At 32.4% G+C, this 19453-nt stretch overlaps 1 protein-coding gene across 2 annotated transcripts in view; it reads left to right on the top strand.

The window, feature by feature from the left end:
- LOC127734090 (G-protein coupled receptor GRL101-like) overlaps nucleotides 1-19453 on the top strand; it is a 139617-nt gene that overhangs the window by 76766 nt on the left and 43398 nt on the right. For both annotated transcript variants that reach the window (XM_052243718.1, XM_052243719.1), the window contains exons 8-9: nucleotides 10609-10752; nucleotides 16020-16184. In XM_052243718.1, the coding sequence (XP_052099678.1) occupies nucleotides 10609-10752; nucleotides 16020-16184 (309 nt within the window). The remainder of the gene's footprint in view (nucleotides 1-10608; nucleotides 10753-16019; nucleotides 16185-19453) is intronic.

Below are 19453 nucleotides of genomic sequence, written 5' to 3'. Positions count from 1 at the left end.
ATTTGATTGATTCTTACTTTTGACAATAACAGGTTATTTGAAATATTCTTTTATTTTCTTTATATGCATTTAAACAGGAAGATTTAATTTCTCTGAAAAAAAACTATTTTGAATTCATTATACGTGTTGTTGATTTTAAAATACTATCTCTTTCATAGAGGAAAACATGTGTGTGTTGTTGTTTGCTGTTTGTGACCTTGTCTGTAATAATATTCATTGATCTCCTTTCTTTATCGTCTTGTGAACCCACTAACTGATTACATTTCCAATAGGAAACACTGAGGTCTAATCATCAAATTCATACGGTTTTCATTTGGAAAATATCAAACCTTATCTATAAAGAAATTGAAATGACAGGGTAACATTAATGTATGTTGATATTTCAGGTAAATGGGCCCTTTTTTTTCATGTTTTGTTCATAAGAAATTGATAATACACTATTTTTTTTTGTCATAGGTAGGGAATGCAAGTAAATACAAGTGCGTCTATCTTTTTCTAATTACTTTAGAATTCAAAAACATGTTTGATTTAAATACAAAAACACTTATGAACATGGTTGTTGTAAATTTCGAATAAGTAAGAAGCATAGATCTGGGTTTTTTTCTTTCTAAACGGAGTAATTACATTGCTCCATAAAAATCCTTCAAATCGAATGAATTACTATCATCAGTTCATTGGGCAATGCATTCTAAATGACGTAATTTATCTTCCTGAAATTGAACATAATAAAATAGAAAGAAATACTTCGAAAAGTACAACGAACCCCTTACTAATCTTGTTATATAATAAAAGTTAATTAAACAATTTATCTTCTCCTAATAGTGAACTTCTTATCAATGGCAATAGCTATTATATTCAGGGTCGTATTTTTATGTTTGCAGTCATTAGTAAAGGAACAAAACGGCAAATACAATATATGTTTGTGGTATTGGCATTATCTATAAGCTTAACAAATGTACATTTAGTATTAACTGAAAAGTTTTGTGTCAACAACCATGGACATCATTGATATGTTATTCTTTACATTAATTTTGTCCGTAGCCAGGAACTTGTATTCAGTAGTTTAGTCTAAGTAAAGTTGTCCAATTGGCAATTATATCACATTATTTAATAGTAAATAAAGGCAACAGTAGTACACCGCTGTTCAATAGTCATAAATCGATTAAGCGAAAAAAATCCGGGTCACAAACCAAAACCGAGGGAAACACATCAACTATAAGAGGAAAACAACGGAACAACAGAAACACTGAACTGCAACAAAAACAAACGCCAACGTACATAGAAACAGACTATTTGATAACAACTGCCATATTCCAGACTTGGTACAGGACATTTTAAAGAAAAAATGGTGGGTTGAACCTGGTTTTATGGCTAGCCAACCCTCCTGCTTATATGGCAATGTTAAAAAACCGCTAAAATGACAACATTACGTGACAGGAATATAGTTCAAATAAACATAAGAACACTCAGGACAGAGAAACACATAAATAAATAATATAATAGCACATTTCAACATGTAAACCACAGAATAACAATGGACACCTCCCATGAATCCACGACCGCACACCAGGACATCACAAACGAAATATAAACTGTGCGTCATACGAACGTATCAACGCCACAAAAAGTAACGTATTTTTTGTAACGTTCATATTATCACGGGTAAATTTCTAAAAATAGAATAGATTTTTTTTTATTGTAAACACGTACAAGAATATAAGATTGAGTTTGTAATGGTGTTATTTTATGTATTTTCTAACCATGACAAGAATATTAAAATAGAATTGTGTTTGTAATGGTGTTATTATTTGTATTTTGTAACCATGTCGGTTTTTCTTCTAAATCAAAACTATGTATAAAAAAATCCTGTGCATATAGTTGCTTAAAACTAAAAATCATATAAATGAAATAGCTGATTAATTATCTTAACTTTTGCATACATATAGAAAATAAAAATAAAATAATTGTAATATAAGGCAAGATCAGATAAGACCAAACAGTAAACACACTTGAAAACAAATAACATAATACAAAAACACTGTAGACGAACCACGAGTAACTCGACTATACTGACAAATACGACATATGTGAAATGTACCAAAAATGCAGAATTCAAACCGCAAACGATAAGACATAACACAATATCGAAACAGACTTACAAAAGAAACATCATAACTAAATACATGAATGTTGGATGTATAAATATCGAGACACGTCGTATAGCAATGCAAATTCACACTCGGCAAAACAGTCATATTCGGGAATAGATCACGTTCGGTACTTAGCAGACCAGACGACGTAGATGGTAAACCACAATCTAAGACGTGGTGAAAATGTCGTTAGTTAGTTTAGACACAGACACATCGTATATATCAACCAATTCGTGATGGTGTCCATAAAATTTACGGAGTGTCATTTTAAATCTTTCCTCCTCATAACTCTGTTGGTGCAGTTTCTGCGCAAGAAGCACACTCTTGTATATGAAGTCCGTATAGTGTGAACATGCACAATCATAACGTATCAACTGAGATATGTAAACACCATACGATGGGGCAGAGGGTATGTTACTGCTGAGAAATGCGAAATTGATAATTGGGAAGTTGAAATCATCCCGTTTGTCATAGATTTTAGTGTGAAGTCGTCCATTTGTGTAAATATTGAGGAAAAGATCAAGGTATGAAGCAGTCCTTTTAGTATCAGTAATATCCTTAATTTCAAGTTCACTGGGATATATGAGATGTAAGTACTGACTGAAATATGGGTTATTCAGTAATAGGACATCATCAATATATTTGAAAGTAAAATTAAAGAATTTCGCAAGGTGCTTTTTCTTTTCGTCTTTTAGAAGGTTCTGATTGAATTCTGCTTCATACGAGTACAAAAACAAATCGGCCAGTAAGGGTGCACAATTAGTACCCATTGGAATACCGACTGTCTGTTGAAATAGCAATCCTCCAAACTCAACAAATATATTGTCGATCAAAAAGTCCAGCATTTTGATGATATCATCTTCAGAGTATTTTCTGATAGAATTAGTGTGATTCTTCACAAAATAAGAATTATTATAACCCAAAACATGAAATTTATATATCCGAATCCCATTTTTATTGAAAAAGCTCTGTTTAATGAGATGGTGAAGTCGACCTTTCAATTGAGCATGGGGAATAGTAGTGTAAAGTGTAGAAAAATCAAAAGTCTGTTGTTGTTTTTTAATTTTCTAAACATGATATTTGATTGATTCTTACTTTTGACAATAACAGGTTATTTGAAATATTCTTTTATTTTCTTTATATGCATTTAAACAGGAAGATTTAATTTCTCTGAAAAAAAACGTATCTAAAAATAAAAAAAAATAGTGTTTTATGCAAACATTTGTATTCTGTTGTCAAATAGTATATTATACATCCCGAGATTTACTTCAAACAGCATTAACTTCTGAAATGTTGGGGTTGACGTTTATCACAAGTTTATGAAGAGGAAAATGGCTTTATTGTTAGCGCTTTTGTCACAGGTCGGCAACCTATCTCCCTTTTTTCCCTTTTCCTTTGTAAGTACAATTTTGTCCATTTATCATTACATCGTCTTTAGACATATGTATATGAATTGAACAAAACTTGACGACAAAACAGAGATGATTTCAGCTTCCCAATTGTAAACTTTCCATTTATATGTAGCAACATTTCAGCAGCGCCTGCTTATGGAGTATATATCTCTCAGCTGATACGATATTCCAGAGCTTGCATTTCCTTTCATGATTTCTTTGATAGAGGTTTGCTGCTCACAAGAAGGTTTATAACCAAGAGTTCCAAGTGGTGAAGTTGAAAACACTCCTTCAAACATTTTACGAACGCCATCACGAGTTGGTTGACTGTTATGGAATATCGGTTTCACAGTGACGACGGATATGTTCCAATTGTTGTAACCACAATCACATCCTTCCCCTCGAATTAGACTTATCGCTAGGTTTCGACTTACATGAGCAACATGATAGATGCCACATATAGAGCAGGATATGACTGCCCTTCCAGAGCATCTGAGATCATTCAGTTTTGGTGGGGTTCGTTTTGTTCAGTCATAAGTTTTCTAAGTTGTGTTTTATATACTGTTCTTTGTGTTTTGGTCGTTTTTCTTTTTTTTCCCATGGCGTTGTGAGTTTGAATTTCACTTTGGTATCTTTCGCCTTTCTTTTGTAAAGTACACATTTTTTAAATTTTAAATTGATCCTTTAATAAAAGCGAAGACTTTCCCAATATTGATGTTTGTTAAAAGATTTTAAGCTCGGAGCTACGTTGCAGTAATGATAAATATCAGGTTTGTAATTTTACCTTAGATTGAAGTACAAAGCTATCATTTTGGTAGGTTAAATTATCATTTCGCCTTCGAGGGGCACTTGTTAAAACAAAAATGGCAATTATGATGGTAGAACTAAAATTTCTTCCTACTTATAATAAAGAAAGACTATGATCACCGCTGCAGGGTATTTTTGCTGCAGAATTAGTTGTTTAGATACTAAACTGTTTGTGCGGATCGTGCAATGTTCGCCGCAGTATTTCTACAAGGGAGGAAGTTATGGTGCGATTAGGTGAAATAATCAACCAGTTATTATAATAATTAGTAAAGAAGGGATAAATAGTGTATTATTGCATGATACAAAAACCCTACATCCACATGACCAATTCCAAGAGTAAGGATTTTAAATATTTAGTACGATAGAACTAAGCCTGTTTATTAAGAAATTTTCTACAGCCATCGAACAACTCGAGAACCAATATATCCTCTCTTGTTAAACTTGTTTCCACGTTTTATAGATACATTGCAATGTAATTTTGCTAATATTTTTCATTCAATTTTTAGACTAATATATCTGTTAAAAACAAGTATTTCAATAACGTTGCAGAAATCATTTATCAAATCTGTTATACAATTTGTGAATGGCGAAATTTTATTGATCTCCTGAGGTTATTTAACCGTTGATAACTTTAAACCTTGGTTAAATAAAAAAGTTCCTGTAGAGTTTATGATGGATTAGAAGGATAGGGATGATTGATCTACAAGTATCTCACATTCCACTACTTCAGCTAGTATGTTGAAGTTACCTATTAATAGAGTGTCATTAAATGTAATTTAATAACTTTTCCCGCCGTTGTCATCCCGGGTAATTACGATGTGATTCCATTACTGTAAAGGTCACAGTCACGTAGGCTAATTACCCTACAAACATAACATAAACTAATAGTTGATGTTTTGATATAATTATTAAGTGCACACATAAGAATAAAGATATTATCTAAAACAAAATATGTCGATTTCGTCATCTAATAATCAAACTATCTTAAAATAGATAGTGCTAGTGGCAAAACTCAAATCCATGTTTGTAAGTTGGAACAGTAAATTCGCTCTTTCTCAATTTATTTAACTTTTGGTGAAGTACTTCCACTGTAACTGTGACTTAAGTATTGTCATAACGCCACCTGCATTCTCTAGTTGATTTTTCATATCTCAAGATGAAAATATTGTGTCTTTTTAATCTAATTTGATGAACATATGGATAGTGTCATATTTAAGTTTGCTGTTACAAAATTTTGGAAATTATTCTAGATTCAGGAAAATATTTCCGTCATGCAAAGCTCTGATTCCTTCCCTAGCTTTGGCTATACCCTTTTTGTCCTTTTAGGTAGCTCTTCATTTTTATTATAAGTTTTGGATTTTTCAAATATTTTGGCCTCGAGCATCACCGAAGAGACATTTATTGTCGAAATGCGCACCTGGTGCAGAAAAATGATATATATATGTTCCGGACCATATGAGTATTTGGACCATACGCGTATGGTCATGACCATATGCGTATACTCATATGGTCCGACCATACGCGTATGGTCGGAGCATATAAGTATTATACTCGTTTGCTTATTAACGGGCCGGACCATACGAGTATTTAGGCCATATAGGTATTTTTCGAATAATTCTATCTCTCTTTGGAAGAACACACAGCTCATTCTCTGAACAAAAAACGGGAAATGTTACTATCTGAATTCTTTTATCTTTTACATATTGTCTAAATCTTGGTGTATCTGTTATCTTGCATTCGCTAAAAGTCAATTCAAATCGCCTTTATACTACCGGTATTCATCCGTAAGTGAAACCACATGCGTTTGGGGCATGCATTTTTTTCTGTTTTCTTAGTGTTTTAATAATTATTTCGAAAACAAAATTTCTTCTTATTTCTAATTATTTTCATTAAATTGATGTGTTCTTGCTCTTATTCATACGATCTTACTGTCATTGTAAGATCGTATGAATAGGAGCAAGAACACATGAACAAATTTACTAAAAACAATAAGAAATTTTGAAGAAATTATAATTTAATAAAAACAAATTTAAACACCAAAAGAAATTTAAAAAGAAAAGAAAGAGGGTTCAATGACCAAAGTGCCTGTGAGTTAAGCAATTTACTTATTGTTTAACAGTTCATTTAGATATTTCTTAAAGTAATTTTCCAAAGTCGACATATTGCGTTTCGTATGGACAAATGAATCATGACCATGTTAAAATTATTTTACTATAATTCTTACTTTAAAGTAATATTCACTCTATTAGATTAATCATGAATATGATTGAATAAGTCAAAATTTCATTTTTAGAAACTCTTAATTTACGTGACACTTTTTCAACGTTCATCGTGTCAATTACCCGGACCATACGCGTATATGAGTATATATGCAGATGATCATGACCATAAGCGTATGGTCCAAATACTCATATTGTCCGGAACATATATATATAGAAGTCTATAAAAAGGACCAACCAGCAAATTTAGTATGTACCGAATCGTCTATAAAAGACGATACTGCGCAGATAAGGAAAAACATGTATAAGTCTAAAGATTTGCACAACGGTACTAGTACCGTTGTGCAAATCTTTAGACTTATATATTATATAGAGCAAGGGTTCGAATCCCTCTGAAGGAAGAACAAAAAATTTGCGTGAATATCTGACATTGTTAGGCTAAATTTGAGACGAATTATATATAAATATATATATAAACAAGTCTAAATTGAAAACAACGTTCAAACCTATGATTGCGTTGGATAAAAACCGCAATTTTTATACGTGTGCATGCAAAACAAATTTCTTGTTAGAGGGGTCTAAAACAGCACAAACAACATTTTCCAAAAGACCAAAAAAGTGAAAAAGTATATTTTAACAAAACGCATTTGACTTACAGGTCGAACAACAAATGTTCTTAAACCCTGCTGACTGCCATTGGCGATTGCCAAATAAACGGATCACCGATGTAATAAATGGATCTTAATTATAAATTTAATACTAAACAGAAAACAATAAACTTGCGGAAAAGATGGTATACCGCAAACAAAAGGTGCAAAGGTTTTTGTACACCATATCCGGATTTCGACAATAAATGTCTCTTCAGTGATGTTAGGAATCGAAACGGTATTTGGAAAGCCATACAATTTAACTCAATTTAGGATAGACTCTTGAATTTTAAGGAGTCAAAATAGGATGAACGGATCATATAAACCCGAAGGCAAATATAATACAAGCCCAAACGAAAAAATATAAACAAGTCTAAATTGAAAACAACGTTCAAACCTATGATTGCTTTGGATAAAAACCGCAATTTTATACGTGTGCATGCAAAACAAATTTCTTGTTAGAGGGGTCTAAAAACAGCACAAACAACATTTTCCAAAAGACCAAAAATGTGAAAAAGTATATTTTAACAAAACGCATTTGACTAACAGGTCGAACAACAAATGTTCTTCAACCCTGCTGACTGCCTTTGGCGATTGCCAAATAAACGGATCACCGATGTAATAAATGGATTTTAATTATAAATTTAATACTAAACAGATATATATATATATATGGTGTTAGCTCCTGTATATGGAGAATGTCTGTCATATAGTTGTCACATGTTTAGACGTGTATAATAAAATTAAAATTTGATGAGGCGGCATGGTAATTCATATTATCATCCTTTACGACAGACAAAATAGCTGATCTGAAAGTTACACCATCTGCTTGCTACATACATCATGTACTGTGTTACAACTCAGATAAATCCGACGAGTCGAGAAATTACATCGACCACCGAAAGCTGTATTTTTATGCAGCCTATGTGGTCGAGTGGTCTAGGGCGCTTGAAACGATGCAGGCGGTGTTGCCACGATGTCACAGACGCAAGGGTTCGAATCCCGCTGAGGGAAGAACAAAACATTTGCTAACGGAAATTTGAAGATATAACATTGTTTGGCTAAATTAGAGACGAATTATATATTAATTATTTCTGTGACTGTATCGTACGATCCTTTACGATAGAAAAATTAGCCAATCTGCAATCAATTTCATCTTCAAGGCTTATATATCATGTACTGTGTTTCAACTCTAGATTCTACTGACGAGGAAAGGTAATACTAGGCCACCGAAAGCTGAATTATAAGTTCAGTCTAGGTGGCCGAGTGGTCTAGAGCGCTGGACACAGTGCAGGCGGTGTTCTCTCGATATCTCAATAGTATGAGTTCGAATCCCGACGAGGGAAGAACAAAAATTTGCTTCTGTAAATTTGCAGATTTAACATTGTTGTGCTGATATTTAGAGTAGTTATGAATATAATATGTGTTTTCAGCCGTGTATCACCTTAACTGGTGATCCAATGGATGGATATATATATATATATATATATGAAATATTGATGCAATCCGTGTTTGCAATGGTCTAGCCAGTCACCCTCACAACTCCTGTTTGCCATTGTCGTGCCAATTCTGAAATATTAATGTAATATCTGTTTTTAATTGTCTAGCAAATCACATATGAAATAATGCTGTAAAAAAGAGGCGAAAGACACCTAATGTACATTCAAACTCATAAGTCGAAAACAATCTGAAAACGGCATGGCAAAAAACAAGACAAACAAACAAATGTTTCTGTTGTTCTTTGAGAACATGTCTTTTGTTATTGTACGACAAGACAAACGTTGTGAAACTATATATCTGCATGCATTTAGATTAAAATGTCAAAGGACAATTTGAAAAATGATGGTCCATGTGAAAGCAGTATGTAGTCGATCTTGACATGCATTTATCATTTAGGTCAGTTTAAGAAATAGAGCTAATTTCCCTCGAATTACTTATTCATCGGGTATTAACCTAGCATTGACAGATGTTATTGGAAATGTCACAAAAATATCTTTCATTAGAAATAAGCAACATGTGGATAAGAAAATCAGAGAAATCAATAACAATAGAAAAGTATAGAAAAATGGTTAGATTGCCAATGAAACAGCTATCCACCATAGACCAACACGACGGAGATGTAATTAACTAAAGGGTACTGTACGGCCTTTAACATTGAACTAAAACCACAGATTGAAAAAAAACTATAAAAGACCCCAGCGTGACAAAATGCGAAACTATTCAAAGAGAAAACTACAGCATGACTTATTCTTAAACAACAAATGAAATACAAATTAGGCAGACAGCTTTCAACGACAACCACTAACTTGGGACAGACATGAACTTTGGTGGATAGTTGTCTTATTGGCAATCATACCACTTCTCCTTATTTTTATATGTAAACAATGTGGAGGAGTAAAACATGTGTTTGTGCGTTCAGCCCTCGCTTAATCTAGTGGTGCAACAGTGAATCAATTCGAAACAAATCAGTTGGCAAAGACTTTACTCATCAGATCGATACAAAGACTTTACTCATCAGATCGATACAAAGGCTTTACTCATCAGATCGATAAAAAGACTTTACTCATCAGATCGATACAAAGGCTTTACTCATTAGATCGATGCAAAGGCTTTACTCATCATATCGATGCAAAGGCTTTACTCATCAGATCGATACAAAGGAGTATATTATCTATTTGTAAATTATATTACATTCACCATTTGAATTTATTGAATTGAATCCTTCGTGTAATATCCGAATATCAGCATTCAGTATTATTTGTAACGTTTGATTAACATTTCTGAAAACTGTGAAATGGTTTAAAAAGACGGATTTGTTATTGTTTTTATTGTTTGTGTGGGGGTGGTACAATACTATTATCAATAAATATCTATAAGCATGTAGAAGAAAACATCTTCTATTATCTCTCCTTTATATGGCTGTTTTCTGTCTTCAAAACTACAATAGTACTACGCAGTCAGTTTTATTTCTTTTTCATTATATAGCAGTCCGAATGTATACATCAACAACACAGATTACTCATTACATGTTCGACTCTACAGTTTAGTTGGCAGAACAGTCCTCAAAGTGTCAGAAAAAATGACTTAGGAATGAATCATCCTAAGTAAATGGTTTACTGAATATGATTCTGCCGCAGTATTACCATTGGCTTACAAGTGTAAATAGAAAAAGAAAATTTCCTTCTTTCCTTTTCTAAAGTTTAGAAAAAATGTTTATACAAATTTTATAGGATAATCTTTCATTTATCATGTTTATAAAAAGGGTGTCAATACCATTTGTAAGTCAAGTAAGTAGAAAAAAAATTTTTTTTTCTGCATTTACACTTTTTAAATCGAAGGAAACTTAATTACGAAATACTATTTAAATTTTCACACTGTGTTTGATTTCTTCCAGATAACTATTCATGTACTGTTGGGGAAAAATATTCATGTAGATTTCAACATACAACAACTATTCGGTGTATCGACAGAAAATACCTTTGCGATGGAAGGAATGATTGTTGGAATGCTGAAGGAGGTTTTGACGAATTTCTTTGTTGTAAGTATCATTTGGAACATGTTTCTCCAGTTTCCTAAGTTTCAAATATTTTATAGTTCAACCCAAAGCCCTTTGAATTTTTTTTTCTTAGACAGTATTGGCAGATAAATGTCATCCGTTACTGCATGATGTCTTATTAATGGATAAGATTCATCAACGAATTTTAGCGCAAATAACACGACGGGTGTCACTCATCGAACAGGAACTCTTAATTTTTCGGAAACACATGAGTTCATCCCGTTGTTCGATTGGCTTCCTGTTGTTTAACTTTCAGTTTTCTGTGTAGTGTTATGGGAACTGTTGTATGTCTGTTTTTGTAGCCATTTTATTTTATCTGTTTACTTCTTCAATGGTTTTTGATTGCCCTTTAAGTATCTTCTCTCTTCTTTTCGCAATTTTGTCCAAATACGTTATCAGCAAATTTGACTGTGAAATACATCATGATATGCAGTCGACACCGGCTTAATATTACATCCTAACTGTTGTCTAGCTCAAGTGTGTTAGTCCTTTACTACCGACATATGGAATTACTTAAGCAATTGTATTTATTTGAATCTCAAAAGGCATCTCTAGAATTCCTTCAATTAGATATACTCGAGTACTAACGTTTTCGAAGCTAAATACATAAAATGTTAGGAGTTCCGACAGGGCTTTATTTATACTTTTGTCTGAGGGAGTTTCAATACCAACATGCAAAACGTGAGTATACCAAATGCTGTAAATGGTTAGAGACTGAGAATGTTATGAATACATTTAACAGTGAGTGCCAAATATCTGACAGCCAACAACAATACATTCATTAAATAATAAAAATCCCTAAGGTAAAAACAATAACAAACACTGGGGTTTACAAATTCAGAACAAGCACATTAATTTTTGACCGGGTAATTGCTACATCTTTTGTAAACAAATTTTCAGTTGTATATAGCGTTTTTAACGTTTAGTATAAAAAAAGTCCGGTATTTATACAGTGAGACAATAACAAGCAGAAAATACCAAATCATCTGTTTAAAAGGGGATAATCAAAAAGGAATTTAGATAGAGGAAAGAACACAATCGAAACATATTTAAAGCAACAACAAAGATGTACGAAGTCTTTTTAGATACTTTTCAAAATATTTAATATACCTTGACATAATGTGTAGATTAAATGTCAATTCTGTTATTTCTACACCTATTGACACCTATTAAAAATAATTTAGTTACTGTTGTCTTCATTGAAAATTTGCAAAATGAAGATAAAATGTTATTTGATTTTAGATATGATTGTAGATGTGGGGTAGATGTTAATAAGGTAGCAACCCAAAGAAAACAAAACATCTATAGGTTAGCATACGGTCCTCAACGTTACATGTAGACAGCTCTGTGTCTATACAATATTTCAGGCTATAATTCCCATTTATATTAAAGTATACATTCCATTTGTGTTAGGGATTCTTTCAATTTCGAAACTTCATTGAACAAGCATTTATCGTGCTGCTTTCACATCAATATGACATAATCAAAAGCCTTGGCAGCTGTAACAACAACAAAAATTGTCCAAAAAGCAGGACATTGTGTAAAAAATCTTATCTTTAATTTGAAACACTGGAAGGTTACTGACCTTTTGAGGTGAATAATTCTTGTTAGAATCTTTAACATAATAAATTTGTTCCATTTTAAGGGGATTGAACATTTAAATACTCGTTTTACCAATGTATGGCTTATTCGCGTGTCTATTATTGATTGTTGTCACTCGCTTATTTGATCAAATGCTATGAAGGTTGACGTTATCAGTTAGAAACTAAGAATTAGAAATTTGACGTATTCAAATGTTTTTTTCTAAACATTTTTGTCGGTGTTCTTTAGTGTTTTGTGTGGTGTTTTGTGGGACGTGCCCGTATAAACCTCTCCCTGCTTGTACTTACATCCGTGTTGTTGCTTTGAATAGTCTTGTTCATCAACTAACCTTGTGAATCGCTTCCTAAACAAAATTCATACGCCGACGTCTTCTATTTTTTTTATCTAAAAAAAGTTCTGGTCAGTTTGGTAGCATCATTTACTATTTATAAAAAAATCAAGCAATTAGGTAGTTTTGAATTTATGTCAGTGACTTGTACATAGAATTACTAGCAATGTGCATACGTTATTGTGGGCGAACGCATATTGCAGTTGCTTTCTTATCAGTTATATCTTACCACAAAAAACTACAATGTATTATAACTAGTGTTGTAATAATAAATTAAATCTTTAAATGTTTTATTCATGTTCCGGCAAATAAAATTAGAAAGAATTATGACTTCAATTATGTTATTAAAGGTTCTGGATGTAAGCTGGTACTATGCTTGACACGAGTCATTAATCAGCTGTTATTAGTGGTGGTAATCTTGCAGTAATAATATGATAATAATATAATTTGGTACATTGAATCTGTCAGATGCAATCAGAAATAAGTTAATTGATTGACTGGAGATGGTTTTTCAGTGTGGTCCGGCAGTATGTTACTGCATTCTTGTACTCTCTTGACTATTGAGAAATTCTGTTATAATCCTTGGGTCAATTATATATTTACGTACAAAAATCTCTTCCTTGTAAAACCTTGTATTGCACAAAATGAATCTATCTATTTTATGTAGACCTTGCCGGTATCTGTCTTTGAGTAGCTGTAGTCTTGTGTTGAGAACTCTGTTCTTGCGTCTGATTGGTTGACGGGCACCTCCTGCAGCATACATGATTATAGTGCTTTCTGTGAAGGTATGTGTCTTCTGTACGACTTCTATTAGGTTGTACAGGTTCTTTATTTTGTTGTGCCATCCTTCAATGTGGTTGGTTGTACGGGTTCCTTCAGTCTGGCAGTGGTTCCATAAGAATCTGGGACGTTGTCTTTTTCAATTTCTTCCAATGCGTTGAGCCAAACATCTTCAACCTGTTGCTGTAGGACGAGTGGTAGTAGTGCTGCTCTTCCATCTAGTTTAGTAATGTCGTCATTCTCCTTGTAATAGGTTTAAAGTCCGCATTTCTGTGCCTTTCTCAAAATACATTGGATGAAGTTGAAGAAACGACCCTCAACTGCTACCCCTAGGAGAACTGTACATGCTGCATTCTTGGTGGCTGTCTCGTAATCGATAAAAAAACTGTGTCAGGTTGGAATTGATCTTGTCCTAGTTGATTTTATTATGTGTTGGATTTTTTATTTATGATTTTTTTTTTTTTTTTTATTGCAATAATCTTTGGACAAAAGTCGCGATACTGTATCTCCATTATTTTGCTATATTCTTGGTTTTTCATTGTTCTCTGGTCTTTTGTTTTCCTTTGAACATAGGCGATTTGATATTTATCTCTGTAGATTTGTTGCAGTTGTCTGGGACTTTGTTTATCCCCGGTTTTTTACAATCAATGTCATTGTGTAAGCCCCTAATGTTTTATCTTTGTATTATTTCATATTAACCTCGATTCATGACTTTAGATCCGATCTACGATCAACAATGTTTTATTCATTACAATCATTTAAAGTACTCTGTGTAATTAAGAACCTGTCGTATGCTTTAAATACTTGTTTGTCTTGGATGAACGTATGGTGAACTCTTGTTGTATAATTTTTATTATTTGTAGGTTGCTGTCTCACTGATGTTAGTGAGCATCTTTGGTGATATACATTTATCTATGTTGCATCTCATCTTGTCAGCAATTCGTACTTTCAAACAAAAATGAGGTTCATTATCCTTGAACCGAACTTAATTTCATAAACAGTAATTGTACCAATTTCTTTGAAGCCATCCTTGAAATCGACGAGAAATAAACATTTCACATCTAATAATGAAAGAAGGAAGTTCATGTTTGCATTTGATTATTTCGATCTGAAAGATTTCTTTAAATAACGTTACAGTTGCTTCTAGATCAAATAAACAAGTTCCCATATAACACTAATAAAATGTTTGCAATTTTCTTTTTGTATTTTATTACAAACAGTTTAAACAAACATATTCTTCTAATCAAGCTTATTACTTAAATTTTGTAAGTTATTAGCTTTATATTTTTGCATATCGAAGGGATTACTAATGTTGTCTTTGTTCTTTAAAGGGTTTACCAAAGGTGTCTTTGTATATTAAATGGTTTACCAAAGGTGTCTTTGTACTTTAAAGGGTTTACCAAAGGTGTCTTTGTACTTTAAATTTTTTTTTTCGACTAACTAATTTGACTTCTTACTTTTTGTCCTTATGTTTATATTTATGCTGACTATGCGGTATGGGTTTTACTCATTGTTGAAGGCCTTACGGTGACCTATAGTTGTTAATTTCTGTGACATTTGGTCTCTTGTGGAGAGTTGTCTCACTGGCAATCATACCACATCTTCTTTTTTATATTATAATGTAAAATATATATTTATGTCAAAAAGAGCTGCCACAAAGTTTTGAAACGTGCACCATTTTTTTTATTTTTTTATTTTTTGTTGTTGTTGCATATTTAGACAAATATTTACATATTCCATTTAAGAGTTGTTCTTTTATGTTTTTCGGGTACAAATGTTTACCTTTTGTTTCTCATTTGTATGTGATTGGGCATTTTTAAATAAAGCATTATTGTATTTTAAATAGATCTATTAGTTTATAAAATGATTGTGTAGGACATCTTCCGTTTCTGTGATATAAAACGGTGTCTATTCTTGTCTCTTTTATAATCGTGCAACAGATAAGAAAAACATCTTTGATTGATCTTACTCATTTTCTTCTAAAACAAATTTATCAAAAACATTGTCAAAAAGAATAAGTTTATGTTGCTGATAAAGATTCAGAATATTAAAATAAACATTTGTTAAAAGTATTTGAAAGTTGAAGCCAATATTTTTCCAAACAGATGTATGATTAAAAGCTCTAATTGAACGGTTTTCTGAAAAAGCACACAAACTCGGAATAGTGATTAATAGTTTCCTTAACAATGGATGACAATTAGCTGAAAAATATTCCCTTTTTTTTTCTTTTGGTAATTAATATTTTCTTTATTTTCGTTCTAAATAGTAATTATGTTATAGTATGACGTCAAAAGAAAACAGAGAACCAACAAATGGACATTGTTTTCTCTACAATTAGCAAATACGGAGGATCGTGCTGACATTAATCATCATATATGTGCTTAGTTAAAGTGAGGAAGGATTGTTGTTGTTTAATTATATTCTTTTTAATTTAGAAAGTGTCAATATATATCAAATTCATATTTCTATATTTACAATTTGATCCATCATTAAAAACATCATTTCCATAGCATACTGACAGTTCATATTATTCTTTCAGTAAAGCCAAACCAGACGTGCGCGGACTTGAAATATCTAGCTGATCGACATGTAGAAAAATACTTCTTATGTCCGGAAGGCCGATGTTTACCAGCTTCCGGGCCTGAAAATGCAACATGCAATTATTTTTACGATTGCCTGAATGGAGAAGATGAAGAAGGATGCAGTGAGTTTGAATAGAGATAAAATTATAAATTCAAACGTGGATTAATTATCTGTTCATATTGCAAATTCAACACACCATATCAATATACGCACACTATAAAATGTTTAACCTCCTTGACTGGTGAACATTATGTTCCTAGTATTAGTTCCCGGGGTATCAACCGTTTGGTATTCAAATATTCTGCACACGGTTTTATTAGTTGCATCGATGCAGAGTTAGTAGATCTAAATTAATCTTATCGTTTTGCTAAGTTCGGTACGCATTTTATCCGATAAACAAATATGTTTTAAGAGATGATTAAACTGTTGCCTTTGACAACGATACTATCACCGATCTTTGGATATATCGATTAGACTATTGATACCTGTTTTTCTTGTTGTAACGATTCTATCTTGATATCGAAACAATTAGTTTTATCAAGTAATTTGTAGAAGTCTTGTCAAGAGCAAAGAAGTACTGGAGTATTTACGCTTGAGATTTAGAACCAGACTCGTACGATTTATGTTCGCTCGATTCAAATTGTTTCACTGCTATGTTTATATGTTTGAACCTTGCCTGAAATATTTGTTTGAGTGTCCTGATATTTGCTGTGGAAGCACAAAATTAATAGTGTTTTTTTCTTCATTTGATACGAATATTTGAGCTTTAATACTGTTGAGAAATTTGTCAATAGATATGTATAAGGGTGATTTCCTATAGCAAGCCTTGCATTTCACACAATTAACATACTGCAACGTAGTCAATCCGTCAGAAAAGTACTATAATGTTTTAGATTAGTTTTATTTCTTTGTACTTAATCAATGGAATAAGGAAAACAGCTCATGTACACCGGCCAAGTAGTTTTAAGCCTTTTGCTTTATTAAAAAAAAATATTTAAAAGACCATATGTGTTGTCTCGATATCCCAATAGCATTAGTTCGAATCCCGGCGAGGGAAGAACAAAAAATTGCTTCTGCAAATTTGCAGTATAAACATTGTTGTGCTGATATTTAGAGTAGTTATGTATATATATATATATATATGGTTTTTAAGAACATCTGTTGTTCGACCTGCTAGTCATATGCGTTTTGTTAAAATATACTTTTTCACTTTTTTAGTCTTTTGGAAAATGTTGTTTGTGCTGTACCCCTCTACCAAGAAATTTGTTTTACATGCACACGTATAAAAATTACGGTTTTTATCCAACGCAATCATAGGTTTGAACGTTGTTTTCAATTTAGACTTGGTTGTATAGTTTATTGTTTTCTGTTTTGTATTAAATTAATAATTAAGATCCATTATGTTATATCTTGTGATCCGTTTATTTGGCAATCGCCAATCGCAGTCAGCAGGGTTTAAGAACATCCGTTGTTCAACCTGCTAGTCAAATGCGTTTTGTTAAAATATACTTTTCACTTTTTTGGTCTTTTGGAAAATGTTGTTTGTGCTGTATTTATACCCCTCTACCAAGAAATTTGTTTTGCATGCACACGTATAAAAATTGCGGTTTTTATCCAAAGCAATCATAGGTTTAAACGTTGTTATCAATTTAAACTTGTTTATATTTTTTCGTTTGGGCTTGTATTATATTTGCCTTCGGGTTTATATGATCCGTTCATCCTATTTCGACTCTTTCAAATTCAAGAGTCTATCTTAAATTGAGGTAAATTATATGGCCTTCCAAATACCGTTTCAATTCCTAACATCACTGAAGACACATTAATTGTCGAAATCCGGATATGGTGTACTAATTTTGCATAAATATAAATATACATTTGGATAATAAAGTTTTATCCAACGCAATCATAGGTTTGAACGTTGTTGTCAATTTAGACTTGTATATATATATATAATTCGTCAGAATGTAATTTCAGCCTTGTATCACCATCACTGCTGGTGATCCGATGGATAACATCTGTTGTAGAGTCGTCACTGGTTCAGACGTACTTATATATATATATATATATATAAACAAGTCTAAATTGAAAACAACGTTCAAACCTATGATTGCGTTGGATAAAAACCGCAATTTTTATACGTGTGCATGGAAAACAAATTTTTTTGTAGAGGGGTCTAAATACAGCACAAACAACATTTTCCAAAAGACCAAAAAAGTGAAAAAGTATATTTTAACAAAACGCATTTGACTAGCAGGTCGAACAACGGATGTTCTTAAACCCTGCTGACTGCCATGGCGATTGCTAAATAAACGGATCACAGATATATATATATATATATATAAAACGTCTGAATAATAGTCAACGATTTTTCCCACGAGGGCGCTGGATCGTTACGAGTAACGATACATGTACACAATAAATAAATTATATAAACGCCTAAAAAGTGTACACAACAACACCAATAACAAAAAAGGAACTATAAATGTAATTATTTATAAATATTTCGGATAACAGATATCCTTCATCAGTAAATATGATTGTGATGTTGAATGAATCATATATCAGTCTACTTAAATTAAACTATAACAATCTTGAAATTTATACAATAAAAAGGTCAAACCGAACATCAGGTAAGACGCTTGCACAATTCTAAATATGTGTTAAACACGACATAGGTTATATGACTAATTACAGCAGAGAGTTCAAATATATGCTTTAAATAAAAATAATAATGTGCGATATGAACTAGCACAATTCTAAAGCTTTAACGGTGGCGACAGTTATGATGTTACAAGAACGATTGCGTCAATAAGAATTCCAAATAAACACCACTGAACGATCTAAATTTGTAAATATTTCAAATTTGACAACGGTAGAGTAGTTACAACAGAGTCTGCGTATTTAAACATCGCAAACAAACGGCCGTTAAAACATGATAATAAATTTTGACTAAGGTTAACTTGTTGAACGTGGCTTGGCACTTTTACATCCCTCAAAAAATTAAGCAATTTAAATTGGTATATTCAACTGATTTTAGAGATGAGTAAAGTAAAGAAATAGAAACAGAGACTGTAATAATAAGTAATATAACCCAAATGTGAAGCACTGCATGGAGTCGAACTACATCTTTTCATTTATCCCATTTGGTGCCAAAGTTGTTAATTTTCTTATCCAAAATCTTTCCCGAGTGAGTCTATCCTCCCTAGACCAAGCAGAGTTGTGGTCAATGATTGCAATGGTCAGTCGATTGAGATCTGCCTTAGTGTGGCCAGGGGATCTCAAATGTCGACTGAGAGGGAGGTCTGGCTTGCATTGGTAGTCGCTACGATGACCGTTCATACATATATATACACGTCTAAAACTGTGACATCTTTATGACAGACATTCTCC

Source organism: Mytilus californianus, unplaced genomic scaffold (assembly GCF_021869535.1).
Source record: "Mytilus californianus isolate M0D057914Y unplaced genomic scaffold, xbMytCali1.0.p SCAF_3, whole genome shotgun sequence".
NCBI classification, from domain to species: domain Eukaryota; kingdom Metazoa; phylum Mollusca; class Bivalvia; order Mytilida; family Mytilidae; genus Mytilus; species Mytilus californianus.
The sequence above is the reverse complement of the archived record's forward strand: the minus strand, read 5'-3'. Positions and strand labels throughout refer to the sequence as shown.